We start from the raw sequence: 23,227 nt of genomic DNA on the forward strand, positions 1-23,227 counted from the left end.
GTGTATGGTGTAGCAGAAGTCCGTCCCGTGATTGATTTCAATGATTTCAATTGAGCACGAACTTGCGAGTCAGATAAACTTCAATGAAGTCATACGTGGTTTTGCTAATATGAAAATAAGAAGGTGGTCCACCTCATCGCAGTAACTTGTTCTTGTCAGACTAATGCTGTTCAATTTCAAGAAACAAATAATAAATTATTCAGATCTTGCTCCTCGCCATACTGATATAGTAACTATGTTAATGTATAAATAGTTAGAATCATACCATACTGATTGTACCCCTTGTAGATAACCCTAACTGGTAAGTCTATATTAAAATGTTCAGATGTTACTCCTATTAATTGCATTGGTATAACTGTACCTTTACACGTTAGATAGTACATAGGCCTATCTCATTAATGTATTGTTGCAGTTCCGCTACGAGCTTCCATTAGCACTGGCTTTCCTTCTCGCAGTCAAACTTTGATGTGCGAGAAGGCTTAACTCATCAAGTATGGTATTCATAAATGCAGCATTGTCACTGTCGGATAAACTACATTTCGATCATTTTGTATACGTATTTGAAGGTTTTGTCATGTGGGGACCCGGGGGAAGGCAGAGGGGCCCACACGTACCCAGTTGTCTGGGGCCCAAATATTTCTGGCAGCGGGCTTGCTATGCATATACAAACGAATATAGTTCACGCACAAACTGATAATATACAGACACGAACCAATATAATTCATATGAGTGAAACCAGTATTGTTCACACGGAAACCAAATAAGTATGCACGCAAACCGATAGTAATTATTCATAAACCAATAGTGTCCACACGTAAACCAATAGTTTTTATACAAAAATATATGATTTTTGAGCTGTTTGGCCCCTCATAGCCATTCCTGTCCATCTGCTTCCATTTCCCACACCGATTCCTTTTCACTTCTGCCCCTTTCAACGTTCTTCTGTCTCTTGTATTCGTTATTTCTGTTCCGATCTGTCTGTATGTGTGTGTGTTTCTTTCTCTTTCTTTCTTGCTTGCTTTTTTTCCCCTCTAGTATTCATGCTTCCCTTTTAAAACAGGGACATGACACAGCTGTGGAAATCAGCAGCTCCCGGTGCCAATTAGGGTCACGGGATAAACTGCTCGTGTGCACTGAGTTCAGGGCCGTCTACTTCCACATCACACACGAAAACTGCTCTTGACATGCTACCACTAACCCTCCTGGACGTCTGCCACTGGCAAAGGTGGATTTTCAGGAAAGAACATAGTCAGTGCCAGATGACATTGATATTGGTTTAAAAATGATTAAATAGATGCATCATCTGCAACAATGGAACACAGAGATGTGGATAAATATCATATGATCAGAGGCTTATTGTTTAATGTACAGAACAAGTATTGCAAAAGACAGATAAAAATATAACAATCAAAAATATCAAAGGACAAGACAAGTAAAAAAACATAGGCACATGGATAAGGTAAAACAAAAACAAGGCACAAGAGCAAAAGGTTCATAAAGCACATGAAAAACAAAACATTTCACACAATGACAAATTTGACTAATAAGGGATTACTGAATGGTTAGTGACCATCTAAAATTTAAACATAATTGTCTTGAAAGAGACTTTAGCAACAGGAAGTCAATAGATGGCAGAATGTAAATATCAGATAAGAGACACAGGCAAGTTTGTGGGGAAATCAGAAGAATTGGTAGTATGATTTGATAAATTCTAAACTATGTACTTAAAGATTCTTTATTGACAGATATTTAACCATTAATCAAGTGCATGACTGCCTACCATCTTCCAGGCTATCAGAAAATAGAGTCTTAGGACATCTTTGTTGTTTGTCTGGCTTAAAGTATACCACAGTGCCCATGGAGTGGATAATACTTTCACAAATTACCTGAAAGCCTTAGCAATTAATTTACTTTATAAATTAAAAATACAGTATAATCAAAACATGACTTTTTCCTCATTTAACTATTTAGAAGGCATCATAACAATGCAGCAATAAACATGCTAATAACACCAGATTTCATTTTAAAAAGCATTAGATAATCATATAATAAGAGAGAGCCATTTCATAGAAAAAAAAATTATGATAAAAACTGAGGGTGCAAAGTGATTTATGTGATCAATAGACAGACCAATAGATTGACAATGAATAGATTGTCTAATTGATAAAGAAATACACACTCACAAAAACATATATATTTCTGCAGCATGTGTGTTGTGCAATTAGCAAGATCTGCCTTATAAGCACAATAGTTCCTTGCATGATAAATATGTGGCTAGGTACTGCTGTATTTTTAGCCATCCTGCAGATAATGGATGCCTGGTAACACTAGTGAAAACTTACTGTGAAAAAGTGTTAAAGCACACAGTGGAAAAACTAAATCAGTTTTAAGATAATCCATCAGAATAGCCATCCATCCATTATCCAACCCGCTATATCCTAACTACAGGGTCACAGGGGTCTGCTGGAGCCAATCCCAGCCAACACAGGGCGCAAGGCAGGAAACAGGGCAGGGTGTCAGCCCACCTCAGGGCACACACACACCAAACACACACTAGGGACAATTTAGGATCACCAATCCACCTCTTTGGACTGTGGGAGGAAACCAGAACACCAAGAGGAAACCCACACAGACATGGGGAGAATATGCAAACTCCACACAGAGAGGACCCAGGAAGCAAACCCGGGTCCCCTAACTGCGAGGCAGCAGCACTACCGATGCTCCACCGTGTCGCTCCATCAGAATATGATTGCAATTAAAAAACAGCATTCATTAACAGAGCTTTTGTCATATGCACATTTACAGTAATCCTGTTTGAAGCCCAAAAGGTGTGCAATTACAATGATACAAGTTCAGCATGCTGAATCTGATTCACACCATTATAATGTTGACATATCAACATATCATAGGCCTGTTACAACAATGCCCTGTTGCTTTCATATTAAATGAGCATCAAATCATTGAATAATACTGTAACTGACCATCAAAGTTAAAGAAGAAATTATAAAACCCAAGCAGCTAAAATCATGCATGTCTATGGAGGTGTTGTGACCAATACAACATAGTTGTTTTTAATACTGTTACACACTTGCCCAGTGCTTAAATTTACCATCCACAGCAAAGGGCATCCAGTTTTACATGCCCATTTAAACCCTTTTATATCTGTTCCCTTTGTTTTGAACTTGGAACTAAATTGTAGCCCTCAAATTCAGATTTTCCAAAGATATGCAAACATGTAAGCAACCCAAGCAGAAAAGGTAGACAAGACTTTTTAAAGTGCAGTAAGATAGCAACACTATTTGCCGTTGCATTGCATCATAAGAGAAATGTAAGTTGAACACTTTCTCCTGCTGCTATTTGTTATACTTGGAAAATGTCAACCCAATGTTGGTGCTTAAATTACATATTCATAGCTCATTTCACAGTGGGGACATGCAAGTAATGTAACTAGCTAATGCCAAAATACACTTCTGTTGCCTATACTACTAGTCTTGCAGTTGCTGTATCAAACTTACTGTATACACAGTTGAATAGTCTAAAACTTCTTCCTAATTAAAAGCCATTCCATTTTGATACCATTGTAATTGAGAACGGGTTTATCATTGATGCTTGGTACAGTTGATGCCCTAACTGGAATTAAACTCCAATAATTTTCCTTTCATCCTCTGTGCTCTAGGTCAGACATAAAAGGACCTAGCCTGTTAAGATAAAACCTCAAAAATTAAACTAACACCCCTCATCATCACATCTCTGTAACAAGCTTTACATATTAAAATATCCTTTGACATTTTAAGTATGTCTAATTGGAATTTTAGTTAAACAACATATATTTTTTTCTACCATAATAACAGAAGATGGTATAAATATGCTTATTCCTTAGACGTATAATAAAACACATTAAAGGAAGAGACAATACATTTTTGCAGGAAATTGAAATTCAAATGCCACATGCACAGCACATTACATATTTGTTAAGGCCATTTATTCATTGTAAATACATCAAGTTATTTTACTTAAAATCATAAAAAACATTTCTTATACAGCTGTGCCAGTAAAATTTACTAGATGAAGAGGTTGTCTGGAACAAATGTAATCTTGCTGCTACACATAGTTTTCTAGGTCTTCAGCCTTGTTGTATTAAGTTTACTTACTTGCCATTATTGAGGATGACAGTACAGTTTGGCCAGCAGTCATGGTTCACAAGGCATAGGTTAGGAAATATTCCTACACCCACTGCTTCCAATCCTCTCTGGTCACTCATAGTGAATCCATTGCAGTTAATCTGGTAACAGGAAATATAATCGGCTTTTATCAAATATCCTGCACAAGTATTACTGTTATATAATATCCAGAGGTAGATCATCACCACTGTGAGGCTTTCTATATTTTGCGTCTACAGTAGGTCTGTTTAAATTTAATTCACATTTGATCAGTAGAATTAATATTTTCCTTATCCTCTTTTTAATAAAACAGAATGTTCAGGACATGGAGATTTTGGAATGGTAATAGACACTGTTTCTTTTGCAGTTCTTGTTTAAAGTTCTCATTATGTTTATTTTATTAATTATTTCTTACACTGAATGATACTTTACACCTTGGTTTTATAAGTCTAAATGCAGATCATACAGTAGATGTAGATTATAGTAGTCATTCTGGTACACAATCATGTATTTAAAATCTAGCCTGTATTCTACTACTGATCTGTTATTTACAAAACAACAGTATTTTGCAAAGAATATGCAACTTAAAATAAACTTTACAATGGTTTTAATATCCCTTTTAAAGAATAGTGGTGCTAAAAATACATAGAAGTTAAATAAGTGAATTTGTGGATGATTAGGTGGAAAATACTGATCTTTCTATCCATTGGCAGTGTGAATTTGTTTCCCTCAGAAAAAAAAAGTCTAAATCCAGCACCCACACATATGTTGGTATTAACAGTTGCAGGTAGCAATTAAACTGGAGTTATCATTATTTGTAAGCCTCTAGCACTGGAAATAAAGTATCAATAAATTCTTCAAAAGCAGTCAACACATCATCCATCACAAAGCAGAAACCGAAGCATGATATAAAGTAATAAATTACATTTACTGTACTTTCCTACTGTACTTGAGAAATTATATAGGTAACGGTAAATTTTAAAGTAGTTTTAAATGCAAATATTTTTTCTCTTTAAAAAGAATGTATTTTTAGTAACAAGTCTAAACGATTAAAGCCACTTTATTATGCAGTGTAAACTCCATTTCCCATAAACTGTGGAGTATTCTGCATATAAAAACACTTCCTCAAATTTATAAATACACATGGAAGTAAATTGATTAAAATAAATGCTAAAAGTCATAGTTAATGGTATTGAAGAGACTGTAGTAATAGTAAGTAGCTTACAATATGTAAAGCTGTTGGGGAGATTGGTTGTGACTGACAATTCCAGGTCAGCTCATAGTTTTTTCAAGAATGCACTGTGATAAGATGTGGGGCTGTCTTTTCTTGAATGTCCAGTGATTTTCGGAAAAAATCATTAGCACTCTTCATCAAAAATGTAAAACAAAATGTCATTATCCATTGGAAAGTGAAAAGCTGTGAGCATCTGATAAGTGAGGTGTTAGAAGTACATACAGAAATCAAAGCTGCACCTGTTAGTTGTAGTAGCGATAAAAAAAAGATCAGACAACCCATTACCATTTTTAAATGCAAATAGCAATGGGGTGGTAGTACACTTACAGTACAAGAGATAGCTCACCAATATTTATCAAGTTCAGTATTTCATGGGGACCTTTGAGAGATTGCTGCTGGACTATTTAAGTCCCCTTGTGGTAGACCACCTGGAACCACTGCAGTTTGCCTATTGGACAAAGATTGGAGTGGAGCATGCAATTATCTATTTGCTCCACTAGGCTTATTCTCACCAGGAATAAGCTGGCAGCACTGTGAGGATTATACTTTTTTGATTTCTCCAGTGTCTTCAATACTATTCAGGCATCCCCGATAAGGGATATACTGTACAGGTGAATGAGCCTCTGGTGTTCTGGATAATGGACTATCTGCTGGGCAGTTTGTGAGACTCAAGGACTGTGTTTGTGATACAAATGTTAGCAACACTGGAGCACCACAAAGAAGAGTCCCATCTCCTTTTCTCTTTCCTCTGTACACCTCAGACTTTAAATACAAAACTAGGTTAAGTCACTTGCAGAAATTCCCAGATGATTCTGTACTTATGGGGTGTATTGATAAAGAGGATGAGACAGAGTGTAGGAGTCAAGTGGAGAATTTTTTTTTTGGTGCAAAGAGAAATGTCTGCATCTTAACATCAGGAAAACTATCATGGACCCCCTAGAAGTCATAGCAAAGGAGTGAATTAAAACAAAACTGCCATTATGAACAATGCTGTACATTCTCTCTCTGACACACTAATACCGAGTACTTTCAACCAATGAATTATTTAGCAAAAGTGTGTCAAGAAACACTACTATACCTCCTTTATACCAACAGCAATACATCTGCATAATGCTTCACTGTGACCGTGACCAGAACATTTCTTAGTTTTCTTTCTTTATATTCGTTCAGGTGTGTGTTCCGACCAAAGTGTGTGTGCATATGTATTTATTTATTTATTATCCTATTTATGTATTTGTTTATTAAAAGAGTTTCTGTAAAAAGCCAAATTTCTCCCTGGGGATAAATAAAGTTCTATCTATCTATCTATCTATCTATCTATCTATCTATCTATCTATCTATCTATCTATCTACTGAGAATAGGCTAGCTTTAAGGTTCTATGTGTTACAGATATTTATGCATCTATTGTCACAAACCATTTCAAAAGGATCATCACTGACTTATCTCACAAATAGAGTCATATGAAAAAGTTTGGGAATCCCTCTTAGTTCTTTGGATTTTGTTTATCATTGGCTGAGCTTTCAAAGTAGCAACTTCCTTTTAATATATGACGTGTTATGGAAACAGTAGTATTTCAGCAGTGACATTAAGTTTATTGGATTGGCAGAAAATATGCAATATGCCTCATAACAAAATTAGACAGGTGCATAAAGTTGGGCACCCTAACAGAGATATTACATAAATACTTAGTTGAGCCTCCTTTTGCAAATATAACAGCCTCTAGACACCTCCTATAGCCTTTGATGAGTGTCTGGATTCTGGATGGAGGTATTTTTGACCATTCTTCCATGCAAAATCTCTCCAGTTCAGTTAAATTTGATGGCTGCCGAGCATGGACAGCCTGCTCCAAATCATCCCATAGATTTTCGATGATATTCAAGTCAGGGGACTGTGACAGCCATTCCAGAACATTGTACTTCTCCCTCTACATGAATGCCTTTATAGATTTTGAACTGTGTTTTGGGTCATTATCTTTTTGGAATATACAACCTCTGCATAACTTCAACTTTGTGACTGATGCTTGAACATTATCCTGAAGAATTTGTTGATATTGGGTTGAATTCATCCGACCATGATGGAACCTCCACCAAATTTGACAGTAGGTAGCAGGTGTTTTCTTGGAATGCGGTGATCTTCTTCCGCCATGCAAAGCACTTTTTGTTATGACCAAATAACTCAATTTTTGTTTCATTAGTCCAAAGCACTTTGTTCCAAAATTAATCTGGCTTGTCTAAATGAGCATGCACACACTTTCATTTAATTGTTTTCTTTATAATATAATATAGTTATAAACTGCAACTGTTTATAATGTATATTGTTTAACATATATCATGTGTATGTTATGTTGTTTTCTGTTATAAGCAGATCCAAAGCTACTAAGTTAAATTCCTGTACTATAAGTACTAGTAAATAAACTCGATTCTTATCCAAATCAGATAAGTAAGGTGTTCTTAGCACATGTATCATTTGCCAAATGTGTATATGTTTTATTAAGGTACAGTATATTAGTAAGTTTGGCATATTTTACCATATTTTTCTGTCTAAGAATACAGGTACTTGCAGAGTATTTGGCCTCACCTTTTGAACAATGCATTCATGTATCCAACTGCAGCTAAAAGCTTCTCACTGAGAGTTGTGATGGTGAGTGCAGATCCTAAGAATTGGTCAACCAGGGGGCTGCTGGCAACAGCTGCATTCACTTATAAGTGACTTATACAGTGTATTTCTCTATCCATCCATCCATTATCCAACCTGCTATATCCTAACTACAGGGTCACGGGGGTCTGCTAGAGCCAATCCCAGCCAACACAGGACGCAAGGCAGGAAACAAACCCTGGGCTGGGCGCCAGCCCGCCACAGGGCGCGCACACACACACACACTAGGGACAATTTAGAATCACCAATGCTCCTAACCTGCATGTCTTTGGACTGTGGGAGGAAACCGGAGCACTTGGAGAAATTCCACGCAGAGAGGACCCAGGAAGCAAACCCAGGTCTCCTTACTGCGAGGCAGCAGCGCTACCCACTGCGCCACTGTGCCACCCCTGTATTTCTCTAATTATATATAATTTAATTTACAACTGATAAAATTGTATAGAACCTTATTTGTCCCCAATTATTTTGTTGATTGAAGGTACTCTGTGTTAGTGTGTCAGAGATGTGTAGCATTATTCATAATCACAATCAGTTTTCTTTTAATTCTCCCCTTTGTTGCTACCCCCTGGGGTCCAGAGTGTGTCCCCTAACTGAGCTAGCCCTTTTAATTAGCTTGTTAATTCTGTTGCCTCTCTTGAAATGATGAATTATAAAGTACCTGTATGTGTTAAGTATTGTATTTCAGATCAGCAATAATTAAAAATCCTGCTCCACTTGCCCATATACTGTATTTGTTTTACTTTCTAGTATTTGAGGGCATGTGGCAAAAAAAAGAAATTTAATTTTTAAAATTTATTTGGATCTGTTGGTGCTGTGCAGATTGTACATACCTAATATCAATGTGATTAAATAGCCTTTTGTCGTTTGAGTTTAAATACCACTTTAGTTTTGGAGCAGAGAAGCCATTAAGACCAACATGGTTTGTCAATTCAACATATCTATTAAAGAAAACCTTTTGGTAAAGGAATACAATTACTTTTGTTATCTTACCACTCCAAATATATGAGAAATGTATTGCACTCCAAACTGACGGCAGGTTGTTGGCCAAAAATCAAGAAAATTGTGCACATCCACTTTTAACTCTTTTTTCTCATCCTCTGATAAGTCTTCCATGTGGTCCTGAAGGTCGTCCATTGAAGTGAGACATCCCTCTGACAAATCACCTCCTTCTTTTTCAATTCGCCACAAGATACGGGCGGCAAGCCTAAATAATAGTGAAAAATAAAAAAAAATCTTAGACAATAGCACTAGATTCCAATTATTTCTCACAAGGAAAGAGAAATGTGCAGGTCAATGCTATAAATATATTTTATTTATCATTTTTAGAAAAAGTCTTATTTTTCAGCACAGTGTTTATAGAGATTCTAAATTCATTGCTTCAGCATCCTCCTTCAGTCACATCTTTGCACAATACATAGTTTGCTTTATCCAAGGGACTTACCTGATGTTCTCATTGGGTCCTTTTCCATAGTTTTTAATGGCACTACATTCACTCTTGTGGGTAGCCCAGCCTTCTTTCTGGCAGGTCCGGTCACAATAGTGGGCAAACTTGCACTGACCACAACGCTGGAGCTTTGGCTGCTTTCTGAAACATGTATGGCAGACCTCCTGTGTCAAGCTGAGACAGAGATAAAAAGAGATTAGACAATCTCAGAAGAAGGAAAAAAGACCAGATATGAAGTAATAAACAAGACTGTGTCACACTTGGGCTTGGTATACTTTTCAGGTTTCAAACAACATGAAGCACATGTTCATACTGTTCTCACTGGGCATGGTCTGCATAGTCAGGGGCATAGTGAGATCATTACTTACCAGCCAATTACTTTTTAAACTGACTGACAAGTTATAATAATTTACACACCAGTATACAAGTCATTTCTACAGAGGACCAAAGAACTTCCAGGGCATATTAAAGACTGCCTTTTTAAGTGTGACCACCAAATAAAACTGTCATTAAAATGACATATATTCTGTGGAAAATATTCCATGTATTAGCTATAAATAAAAAAATGAAACTAAATCAAGAACAGATGAAATAGCATTGGGACGAATCCATCCATCCATCCATTATCCAACCCGCTATATCCTAACTACAGGGTCACGGGGGTCTGCTGGAACCAATCCCAGCCAACACAGGGTGCAAGGCAGGAAACAAACCCCGGGCAGGGCGCCAGCCCACCGCAGTTCTGACCACCTTTCTTGAGTATGTTACAACCTTAGGCAGAAGCAGAAGCATTTCTAGTAATCAGCACTCAGTATTATGACAAGAATGGCATAAAACAATATACAAATAGGAAACATTTGGACATTCAACCCTCAAAGAACAGTGGTTCATGTGCTTTTTTTCTGTTTACTAACATGGTGTTCTTCTGTAATGTGCTTCACTCTCAGCTGCTGTTCCTTTCCAGTCAGCCAAACCCATTACATGGTCAAATTTTGTTGCCAGTAGGATTCTAATGCTTTCCACTTGGAATTTCATACTGTGGTCAAGATTTGAAGGAAGTAAAATTGGCCTCATATTAAGCCCATAGAACACCCACATTTATGTAGAATGGCATATTAATCTACTTCTGAGGCCCATTGTCAGCTGTCTAAATGTGTTTTTTACTGTGTATTTTGAATTCTTATTATCCCACTATCTGCATGGGTTTTTCTTGGGTCACAATGATTTTCATCCAACACCTCAAAGACATACAGGATAGGTTAATAACTGATTTTAAATTACCTCCATTTATTATTATTATTATTATTAATGGTTGTGTGCTAATTCCTGCTTTGCACCTGAAACTATCTGGATAGCCTCCACCCCCCAGTTAACCAGAATTGGATTAAGTGGGTTTGACAATGTTACTATATGTTGTGTGTTATGTTATCATGTATCTGTCTTCTACAGTATTTTTATTATTTTATATTATTGCTTTCTTTTTAAATAAAAATTTCCTTATTTCTACAGGGATGCAACATAAGTATTTTTCTATGGTAAGCATTAAGATATGCATCAGCATTTGATGTTACAATAGTCATTTACCTTATAAAAATATAAAGACATAATAAGATCATTGGAAAAGACAGACTCAGCCATTTTAACATATATCAATATAGGCATTTATAGCAAATCCTTTTTGCTTTTTGCTTAATTTATATATCATAATTTGAACTATTTTTGCTCTTTGTTAAATGTTGCCTGGTGTGTTTTACTCATTTTTATTTGTTATCATTAGAAGGTAGTATATAGGCATATTTAGGTAGTCATGTCTGACTAAGCTGCGCTAGATGACCCAAAGGATATACGGCTTGTGTATTTACAATTCATGTTATATCTAAAGGCATTTAAAGGTAATTTTATGACAAAGACTATTTTTTATAGTTTAATATCTTTTGATTACATTATTTATTTTGCACATGCTTTAACAAATGACAGCCAACATAGACATCGTACTACTGATAGGAGACAGAGTGTCTGGGATTATTTTAAGAGAAAGAGAAAGATCATATGATAATAATGAACAACAGAAACAGAGTCACTGCCAGGTGAAAGGTCAAAACAGGGAGACCAAAAATATATTGATCAAACAAAGTACTGGAGCAAATCAAAATTCAAAATCAAAGAGAAAAATGTAATACAAAATAACAAACTTAGCAATTTGCCTATTTGAAATGAGAAACTAACTACAGTACAACTAAGAGATTTGAGTTTTATCTGACAGCTGTATTTAAACCAGATATGTCAAACCATGACACAAAATCCTAAATGAAACTAAATAAAAATGAATCCCAAATGACAAAGATCCATAAAATTGACATGTGCCATGAAAACTACTAATTCTCTTCTGTAGAAAGCTTTAATACATTGAAAGTATATGAATGCATTTTTTAGAAGCTACTTACCTCACTGGGCTTACAAGGAATATTTATCTCCTCGGTTTTGTATGCATGGCATGAACAAGGGGACACGTTCACATTCATATTGATTCTATGTCAAATATACATTTGACAATCAACATAAAGTGCGTGTCTATGAAATTTATGTGGGAACAGAGGCCGGATCTATTTAAAGACCACCTAAACAAGAGTTAATGTGCAAATTTCACAGAAATAGTTATAGGACTAGGATTTGAACCCAGGAGTCTGGAAGGCCACAGCTCTAATCAGTACATCAGTGGTACTGTAATCACTACGCAGTTAATGATTTTTTGTTCATATAGATATGTTTTCTACATATGTGACAACAAAGTTGAAGTCAAACACTCATGATGTACACAATTTGTATTTAATGCTCATGTAAAATATCATTTGATATTTTGCATTTATTGTGGTGGCCTGGCACCCTGCCCGGAGTTTGTTTCCTGCCTTGCTCCCTGTGTTGGCTGGGATTGGCTCCAGCAGACCCCTGTGACCCTGTAGTTAAGATATAGCGGGTTGGATAATGGATGGATGGATGGATGGATGGATGTTGCATTTATTCTTGTTATCTGGATGTTTCTTTTTAGGATATTTTTATATTGATTATTTCTTTCAAATACTGTTGAACCCATACATGAACTGTATTAATATCAGAAATACTAAAGAAATTGTTTGCCACATATACAATATAGTGCATTGCTACAAATATGCTTGCATCATATGCTATATATGTGTGGTATGGTAGTAACATCTTATATTATTAATTCAATAAGAAATGTGAAATTAAGATTTGAACAACTTTCTCTCTATTTGTTGCAAGTGCCTTATTTCCACACATATTTCACAGACATGATGCTACCAGTTGCATGAATGCAAGTGAGTCTGCCCTCAAAGATCTTTTGGAAACCATGCAGTCCCTGTATTTGTAGCACTGGGCCTATAGGGCAGGAATTAGCCCAGGAAAGTGCTACTCTGTTTCACTGAACACAATAATACATAGCCATCTACCAACACAGACATGCAGACTGTGACAAGGCTAAAAATTTGAGGTATGAATGCTAGCAGCTGCACCATCAGATAACCCTGGATTGAAGCTAAATTGGTTATTTATAAGTTTCTATTACTGGATTGCAGTAGGCACACCACTTTTGTCCACCACAGTTGTTTCCTGCCTTGAAATAAGTGCTCATGGTACAATCACTACCTCCCTGTGACCTTAGACCAGGCAGATTAACTGGAAGGATATGGCCAAACATAGTGCAATACTTGTCAAATAATATAGTACTTTTATTAATTATGTTTTTGAGTGATAGGAATAAGCTTAAATAATTTTCTAGCACAAAACTGAATAAACCAATGTTCAGTTATGTGTACTCTGTAGAAAATCTCTTACTTTATGAACTAAACGTTTAGTACTTTTCAAATTCACCCTTTTTTTTTTGTTTATATATTTCTTTCAAATTTAATAAATTAGTAATTAGAAAAAGTAAACATCAAATTAAGTTACCTAAAAACAAACACAATAACTAAAGTACTCATAAATGACTGGCATTTAGAAGTAACATGATATACCCACCATAAAATGCATTATCTTTTCAATGCCAGATATTTTAGGCAGGCAATGATATTGTCCAGAGCCCTGCAGATAACAGATAATGAGAAGTACTCTGTGCTCTGCGAAATAACAAAAGCACACGAAAGCAGATACACCTCTTGTTGTGCATTAGAAATGTCTCAAAATGTACGCAATGTTTGGTATTATTTATATATATATAGTGCATGAATATACATTTTACAACTGTTTGAATTTTATCTTTTTAAAATTACTATACTATATCTATATGGGTTTCCTTCATGTACTGAAGTTTTCTCCCACATCCTAAAGACAATGCATGTTAAGGTTTATTAGCAATTCTATATACTGTAGCTCTGGTGTGACTGAGTTTGTGCGTGTGCCTGAGTATGACTTGCAATGGACTGGATGCCTGTTCAGGTCTGAATTCTACTTTGTGTTAAGTGTTGCTGGGATCTTTCTCTGCATCCAACAACCCTCTGTTTGACTAAGCAGACTTGAAATGATGGATGTGAAGATTAACTAATGACCCATCCTGGGTGACTTGGAGCATTGCCATGATGTGATCAAACTACTTGTTACACTGTAATGAATACATTTCAGAAAATTAATTGGAAAATGGAACCCTAAAGTGAAAAAGCAGCTTCAAATATTAAATGAATGAAAGATACGAATATGACATCACTTTCAGATGTTAGAATACCAGGAATGTATTTTGTATTCTGAAGAAAATTTACTACCTCATTTTTTTCCTTGTTCAAAATGGGAGATTCATAAAAAATGGTCAGTTTTGCTACCCTGTAAATTGCTGTCATCTGCCATAAAAGGAATACTCTTCTGATGCTTTTTCTGTGCTACTAATTTAAATTTTCAGTCTGCCTCACTAGGGTAGCTACTGTACATCATATTTTTTGTTAGACTGACAAATCCTGACATTGGAGAGGTGTCGTGTCTCTAATTACATTGACCTTATCCATGTCAAGATAGGTTGCTGCTGCTCAGCAGAGGTAGATTTGATAGAAAATAAAGTTTGTTACCCAAGAATAGCATTTCTTCAAGATCATCAAAGCAGTGAAATTCTGTCTTCTTGAGTGATGCCAATGTGTCATAATATATTTCTTTAAGGGAGACACAGAATGAAGACAACACCACAGAGAAAAGTGAATACTTTGCTCTCTTACCCAATTGGCCAGAGTTTCCATGTCTTCTCTGTGTTGTTATTAGTTATTCCATTTTATTTCCAAGGTACAGTTCACTGGTTCCAAATTACCTTGACATATGAAAGTGCAGTCATGTGGTTTGTATGTGATATGTAGTGGTGATGCAATGCATGTAGGCATGAAAATGGATGAATAGCTGAGTAGTATGAGTTTAGATGGCATCCATCTTTGTACAGCCAGAGTGATATGCTCTTAACTCTTCAATGTCAAATTGTAAACAGCAAAATCTCTGCCTTAGAGAGTAAGTGATTTTCTGAGACTAGCAACTTAGTTACATTTAAAAGATGTGATATAAACAGGTAGAACATTTTTCAGTTTAGTTATATATCATTATATATCAAGTGCACACAAACCCCAAGTCCCCAAAGTCCTGGCCAACACACAATGCCTCCACTTTTCAGGCCGCCTCCACTATCCTCTGCTTAGTCCTTCTTCCACCCGACTCCAGCCTCGAATGAAGGGAGGCGGCCCCTTTTATCCTCACCCGGATATGCTCCAGGTGCTCCCCGGCAATCACCCTCTGTGTGGCGGAAGTGCCGACTGTATTCCCGGAAGCATTCCGGGTGTCCCTGCTTCTCTTCCCCCCAGCACTTCCTGGTGTGGCGGAAGTACTGAGGTCCAGGATTCCCAAGGCATTGGGTCACCCCCTGGCAGTGACCACGGGCCCCTACAGGGTTGGGCTTCCATGCCCTCAACCCGTTGCCCCTAAAACAACCAGGGTGGCGGCCCCCACGTGATCCAATGCGGGCGCATGCCCTCTTCTGGTCCTTTATGGCGTCCCGGCCGGGTCGTCGCCCCTGGCACCTCTGACATTACCAAATCCTAAGATTACGCAGGAAAAATTGATTGATGAATATAAATTGCCCGAGTAGGAGTGAGTGTGGATATATACATGATTGACCTCTGCAATGGATTAGTGTCTGGTCCAGTGCTGGTTCTTGCCTTGCACAGTCCACACCTGGAGCAGGTATATAACTCCCCAACATCCTGTAATTGACTAAGTGAGTTTGTGAAATGATAGAATGAATTTTAAAACTAATAATTTGCTTACTATGTCAACATTCCTTTTCACAAATGTAACTTTTTCCAGCTGTACTGTCATGATTCTACAAAATAAAACATGGATGAATTACTTAAGAGTGAAAAAGACTAGTACAACTAGAAATGCATCCTAAAGCATAACAGCTAATTCAGTTTAATTTTCATTGCTATGCTTGCTTCAGAAAAATATCTATTTTGATAATGTTTGATGTCTTCCTTTTTGTGAATTATATATTTGTCATATGTAATTTAGATGCCTTCAACCTAATATTTTTTCCCACTGTATATAACATTATAACTAGTCTTTTGCATAACAGACTTTATTAGTAAACAATAGTGATTCATGTTTGATCATGCTATGCCTCTTCAGTTTGTCCAGGTCTGTTTTGTGTGTGCACAGCCAGTTGCACTTTACTAGAGTACATGGCATGCGGCAGATATGCAGCTTAGCCTGTTCACAGAGAAGCCTGTGGTGTGGGAGTTGGGTATGTCTGGTTTACATGTGTCTGGTGTTTACAAAGGGAAACATTAAATGTATCTTTTCAATTGCATCCACAAACACAAAAATAAAAAAGTACTTCAAGATAAATAGTTGAAATTTCACAGATGTCAAACACATTTGTATTATTTAAAAGCAATCCTTCAATAAGTTGAAAAAATAATGCCATTAATAGTAACTTGTTGGAACTTCTCTTTGTCAGGCCACTAAAGAAGACAGACGAACTGAAAGTGATGACAGACAGTAAAACACTGCTGTAAAATGACAGGATGAGGCTCCTGTCCACTTTGAATAGCATATGTTTATGGAGGAGAAATAAGCTCCTACTGCATTTAGAATCAACTTTTTGTATAAGTATTTAAATTGTTATTGATATGAATTGCTAGATATTTATACTCAGTCACTATTTCTACCTCCTATTATACAGGTAAATGTAACAAGGGTGAACATACAGATTTCTGTCTATATGTCAAATACCATTTTTTGTCATCAGCATAATGGATAATGATGGATAATTGATTGTTGTTACATCTCATGTCACTGGTATATGCCACATTCAATTGCTATTGGAATTTTTGCAGTTATCATTTGTGACATCACACCACCCTATTTGTTCACATATATTTCAAGTCAGAATTTTGGGAGAAACAGTAGGTAGCTATAAATTAGATTATAAATTAAGAAACTGCATTAATTGGCTATTTCATCACACCAAATAAAATGTGCCCTACAAATGTCCTTGCTGGCTGAATGTATTATTTATATACTATATATTGAAATAAGGTGAAAGGTCAGCAATGCAGTACATTTCAGCAAATCATTGTAGCATTTTTTCCTCCAAAGTTTTCTAACGGGGATTACCACTTCAAAGGTCATTCATGTGAAACTTTCCACTGGTAAGCTTGTATTTCTTTTCTAAAGGAAGTAAAGGAGACCACACCCAAATTTAAGGAGGTCATGTGTTTAAACTAAAAGTTCAATAATATTGTATTATGAACCCTAACTACTGTATTTGTGAACAATTCTAAACAGAATCTTGAATCTGTATTGTAATATGTGGAAATATCTTGTTATTATTTAATTTATTAATCCATATATCAGAGTGTATAGTAGTTAAAGCTGAAGAAAAATCCAGGAATAATGTTCTGACATAGGAACAAGTTCTAGAAAGAAAACAGTAGATATTATGTAGGATAATCACTCTGTATAGTAGGTCAATTGAAATTGCATTTGCCTTTGTTATTAACATATTCTTCACTCACTGTTTTAAAAATGTCACTGTTATGGAGACACATTTTTCTCAAATACATACAATAACAAGACAAAACACAAAGTTTTAGTAAACTGTGAAAGAAACTGACACATAATGGCAACAGTGATCAAATCATAAACAGGACACCATATCCATTTAAAATGTATACTGTATATGTTTTATGTCCCGAAGAAAAACATCAGTACCAAATAACATATATTTTAGGGTCTTCATGAAATGAACACCATGCACACAGCATTATCATTATTAATAAATACAATTTTCTAAACCTGGTTACCGCAAAGTAAAGTTAAGGGGCAGCTTGAGTTTCAGCAGCACAATATGCAAGGAAGAAGCAAGTATGGATAAGACTGTAGCCGATCGTAAGACACTCTCACACATCAAGAAAGAAAAATATTTAATGCAAACTAAGACTGTAGTTTTCCATACACTTCAAGAAATAAAACACCAGTTAAGGCAGAGTGGTGGCTCCAAGGCTAGGGATCTGCACTGGCAATAGGAAGGTTGCCGGTTCAAATCCCATAAAATGCCAAAAGGGTCTCTTGAGAAAGGCCCTTAACCTGCAATTGCTCCGTCCTGGGTATGACGTTAATCTGCATCCGTCCCTGCATGTAGGCCTTCCGACCTGCAGGGAAAAACTTGGGGGGTTGATGGCAGAATTGGCACTCCAGCCACCATAAAAAAACTCACACTGTTCCACTCCATCTGAACTAGTGTGGTGCTGAGGTATCACCCATTGCATGGTTGCACTCAGGTCCTAATCTGGATCCTGAGTTGGTTGTCATGTGGTGGATGCGGCAATGCACTGTATCAGTACATGCTTCTAAGCTTTCCATCATGTAAGTTACCATCCTCTGTAATATAATTTACATCTTTCAGTGAAGGCAATTTTATTTAAAAGGTAAGCATCTGATTGAAAGATAATAAATCTCACAATATGAAATGCAAATGGTGATCATCATCCAGAACCCAGGCAGAGGTTTATAAAAATAGATTGCAAAAATCAGATTGACCTTGCATATCTTTTGCAAATCTTTTAAATCATTTCTGGGTTTTGGGGGCTGGAGATAATGTTGGCAATATTTTGAGTAGAAAGCAGGACCCAGTCCCTGGCAAAGTGCTAATTACTTATAGAGCATATTCTATGCATGCAATCACTTGGGATCTATTTAGAACTGCACATTAACTTAACCTGCAAGTCATTGGAAGGTGGGAGAAAAACCTAAGCAGACAAACAAAAAAAATGTGCACTCCACTGTGATAGTATAAGCCCAGCCTGGAATTGAAGCCTAGGAATTAGAAGCTGCGAGGTGCTAACCACTGTGCCAACCACATATTAAGTACATTGATTAATATTAAATATATCATGAATTATATTTTATCATTTTCATCATGCAATCTTCACATCTGAAATATAATGATATTTTTTTTTTATTTTATTATTTATATGTCCAAAGCTGCATAGCTAATTTTGAGGTTATTTGCTCACTAGAGAGGAAAAAACTTCATAAACAATTAGGTAAACAAAAAAAAAACAGGCTTTCTCAGGCTCATATATCAGCTCCTTTGTTGTCTCCAGTGACAGAGGCTTTGAAATATTTGTTTGCAAGGAAAATCCAATGTATAACTTAGGTTTTTCTAATTTTATATTGTTGATGGCCGTATAATATATTTTGCAAGGAGCTTAGGAACATTTCTATAGAAAACAATGACATGATGTTAAGTTGAAATGGTAAGCTGCATTGCAACATGACAATATTGAAAATCATAAAGACAGACCAAAGTGAGTATGGCTCATTTGGTCAGGTTAATTAGCACACATATGTAAACAAAAACATAAGGATGAACAACTGGGAGGAAGCAGAATTACCATCTGTAACCATTTGTAATGTTTAAAGCCTGTCAGCACAAGGATTTAAAACAACAGCTGTTTCTTTGAATCCATACATTATACATTGTTTTAAGTGTAATGGCCATCCCCCAAACACCACCAAAAATTCATTACTACATTGATGGTGGGATGGGGATCAGCAAAAAAAATGTGTTGTTTACCTGGTTAAGATATTCTACCAATCCTTATGAAGTGTAAAATAGTGAATCCTCCATAATGAAGTGTATGAGTGCAATTAGATCATCCATCATTTTGGGTGAAATAGTGGACAGTTGTAACTAATTGATGTTATCGTGTGATTTAGCTGCTTCACTGCAGATCATTTTGAGATGTGCAGTTCTTATTGACTACATCTGACCATATCATATAAATTTTCAGTGCTTCAGGAAAGAATTTCACAAGAAAATTTGGAAACTTTCTTCATCTTCATTCATTTATCACTCAAGGAAGGGGTCTCACATATATAAAAAGTGTCTCAAATAACTGTATTTTTTTCTAATAGAGTTCTTAAATGATTAAACATATCTGCATTTTAATAATAAATGTCTTCATTCAACTTTTTACTTTTAATAATCACTGATAACTACACTTGCAGATGAGTATAATATTTTGGAATAAGTTCTTAAAAATTTACTTTTATTTTATATAGTGCAGTTAACAGGTTATGAAAGAGGATGACAGTGCTGTTACTACCGCATCTCTGACAAGCAGAATCTTGCCAAGGTCATTGTCTGTGTCAAATTTTCCCCTTCTTCTAGTTTATGTTGGTTTCCTCTGAGTTATCCAGTAACCTTCCACATCTTAAGCACATGAGCTTTTAGCCTGATTAGAGACTATAAACTAATAGACAGGTTTATAAGTAAGAGTGTCCTGAGATGGGTATGATCCACCCAACCTTGTATTGTAATAAGCGGACTAACAAAAAGTTGGGCTGATCAACAGTATGCAGTGTTATAGCACTTTGCAAAACAAACAGTGCAATGTAGTATCACACTGAGAAACATGTAAGTAACATACTAATATAAACAAAAATAACAGGATTGAGAGACTGAGAGGGGCTAAGAAAAGATGAAAATGTAAATATTGACACTAATATTTAACTGGAGAAATCAATTGAAACCTGATGTCCAACAGGAAAGTACAGTCAATATAATGCCAAAAGAAACATTCCAGAAAGCAGAAGATAAGCTGGTCTCCACAGTTGATATGGCAAGTCACAATTGGAATGTCATAGTAAAACTAGAGCAGGCAAAAGAAAAAAATGAAAATTCACCAAGATTTGTGTGTCACAGTTGACAGAGGGCTGGTGCTGACAGCTTTGGATGTTGATGGTAGAACAGGAAGTATTCATTCTTTAAATTATCACAGATGCAATCAAAATGGCAAATTTAAGTCAAGTTATGATGCATTTTTTGGAGTAGGTTTGTTTTCTACAAGCTGGTGTCACTGATTTTAGAACTGATATATTTAATGTAAGTCTTGAAGTACAAAATGACCAAACTTGTAATACAATTATGGTTTCCGAAATTCAAACATTTGTGCATATTTAGGAGCTGTTGTATAATTTACCATTAACAGACCATTGTGCCCGTATTAATAAATGTAAAAATGCAGGGTGTTCCAAAAAATGTATACACATATTTAAATGATTAAAAGTACAATGTTTATTAAGACAACACTGCAACTGACGCAGTTTATATGAACTTGCTACAGGAATCCATCATGCCATGCATTTGAAAGGAGTTTGGGGATGAGGACTAGTTTTGTTTCCAGCAGGATGGAACACCTCCCCACTACACTATGATGTGAGGGCCTATCTTGATGAAAATGTGCCAAACAAATGGATTGGGAGAAGAGACAGCCCTCGCTTTTGCCAGACTTCATGGCAATGGACTTTTTTTTAATGGGGTAATGTCAAAGATAAGGTTTATCTCATAAAACCGGACCAACTGATAAAATGAAAACAGTCAATGAAGAAGAATGCATCACAATATACCAAAGATTTGTGATATTTGCAATCATTTGGTCTGCGTTATCAGCAGTGCCTGGGCCAGAGCAGCCAGTAGTTTGAAAACTTGTGATAACTGACATTTACATTATGATACATTTGACTTCTTTAATTGAATTATAAAACATGGATACATCTTAATAAACCTTTTATGTATAATCTTTCAAAGTATGTATACATTTTTTGGGACACCTGGTATAAGTGGAAATGAAAGCAGTTTCAGATTATATTTAAATTATATTTAAAAAATTATATTTAAATTGGAGAGTACAGTCTTTCAAACAAGGACTGCCTTCTACAATTAAAAGTGCATATACTAATGGATGAGATTATATTGATATATTTTGATTTTGGAAGATTATTATTGTTTTAGTTGGATAGTATTTATTAGAATACACCATTTTTGGATTAAGGTAAAAATGTACTGTTATTTGCTACTGTAGGTAAGATATTTATTTTACCATACTTAATTAAGTTAAATTATGCTTTGTAACTATGTTAAATTAATCAAACCTACTGCTTTTCTCTGTATTGTCTTTGTAAATGTGTATGTGACTGGCACCTTGTACACAGTCAGTTGATGCCTTGTGCCAAATGTTACTGGGATTATTATTTCTGGCTTCCTGTAACTTTGAAATGGAAAATGGTTGTTTGGAAAATGCATGGTTAGCACAAAAAGGAATAAAAAGCATTAACAAGCTAGTTTATGACACATAAGAGTTAAAATTTATTTAAAAATACTTTTCTGTTACATTTCCAAAAAGATCAAAATCTAAGAAAAATTACATTTCCAAAGCTACACACTTAGTACTTTCATGAGGTCCTTTTGCTTAAAGGCATTACATGCAGTCTGACCCTTACTAGTCCCACAGATATCTTGTTCAAAGACAAAATCTAGGAACCACAATTTTTTACCTCAAGAGCTGTCACTTTAAACAACTAGATTTGACTGTACCCAGAGAAATGAGCAAAAGCACCTTTTCATTTCTATTTAATGTAGTTTTTGAATTATTGCTAATTAGTTCTGTAGCAAACTAGCCATTTAAATTACATTGATTTAATGAAATATGACTAACATTGAATCTATTAAATTTGCAGTCAGGCACTAACATACTTACTTACTACTAACAAACTAGTCATACTTCAGTTGACCCATTTTCATTTTGTATATGTTAACTGTATTCTAACTTCCTTATGTTTATAATGTACAGTGTAACTCTAAGCCAATAAAGAAAAATAAACATTAACCAAAGTAGTCTATCCTTAACAGCATTAAATGTCTTAATTTCACAAAAGATGCAATACAATCTAATTTCATATGGAAAATGTACTGTAGTTCCTTACCTGTCAAAAACCACTGCAGCATATGAAGGCTCTGCAAAAAGGATATCCCCAGGCCAAAACTCCTTGGTCACTTTCAGACCTCTGCCTTTGCCCTCTGAATTAAAAATCTCAACATTTTCCATGTTCTCAACAGTCATGACAATGACAAACAAAGAAACTGAAGGAGGTCTTTAACCACGCTGTAACCTTTTATGCTAATCTGGTCAGCAAACCAATATTGTACGTACCACGTTACAAACCTCCAGGCCAAATACTATAAATAGATTTGCCCCAGTGGCCTGATCCACCTCAAAAGTAAATGCCCAATTGCTTTGTGAATGAAAAAAGCCAGCATTCACTTATTCAGAATGGGCAATTTAAATCATACTTGAAGAAAACAGCACACTCAGTTGTGTCACTTCAGACAGTAAATCAGTTGTGGTGAA

At 35.8% G+C, this 23,227-nt stretch overlaps 1 protein-coding gene across 2 annotated transcripts in view; it reads right to left on the reverse strand.

The window, feature by feature from the left end:
- The window catches only part of LOC120532754 (histone-lysine N-methyltransferase SMYD1-like), a 52,092-nt gene extending 28,865 nt beyond the window's left edge, over window positions 1-23,227 (reverse strand). For both annotated transcript variants that reach the window (XM_039759101.1, XM_039759100.1), the window contains exons 1-4: window positions 22,803-23,227; window positions 9,492-9,668; window positions 9,041-9,254; window positions 4,152-4,282 (exon numbers count right to left, since the gene is read on the reverse strand). In XM_039759101.1, coding sequence (XP_039615035.1) covers window positions 4,152-4,282; window positions 9,041-9,254; window positions 9,492-9,668; window positions 22,803-22,939 — 659 coding nt within the window. In that variant the 5' untranslated portion in view covers window positions 22,940-23,227. The remainder of the gene's footprint in view (window positions 1-4,151; window positions 4,283-9,040; window positions 9,255-9,491; window positions 9,669-22,802) is intronic.

Source organism: Polypterus senegalus, chromosome 7 (genome assembly GCF_016835505.1).
Source record: "Polypterus senegalus isolate Bchr_013 chromosome 7, ASM1683550v1, whole genome shotgun sequence".
NCBI lineage: Eukaryota > Metazoa > Chordata > Cladistia > Polypteriformes > Polypteridae > Polypterus > Polypterus senegalus.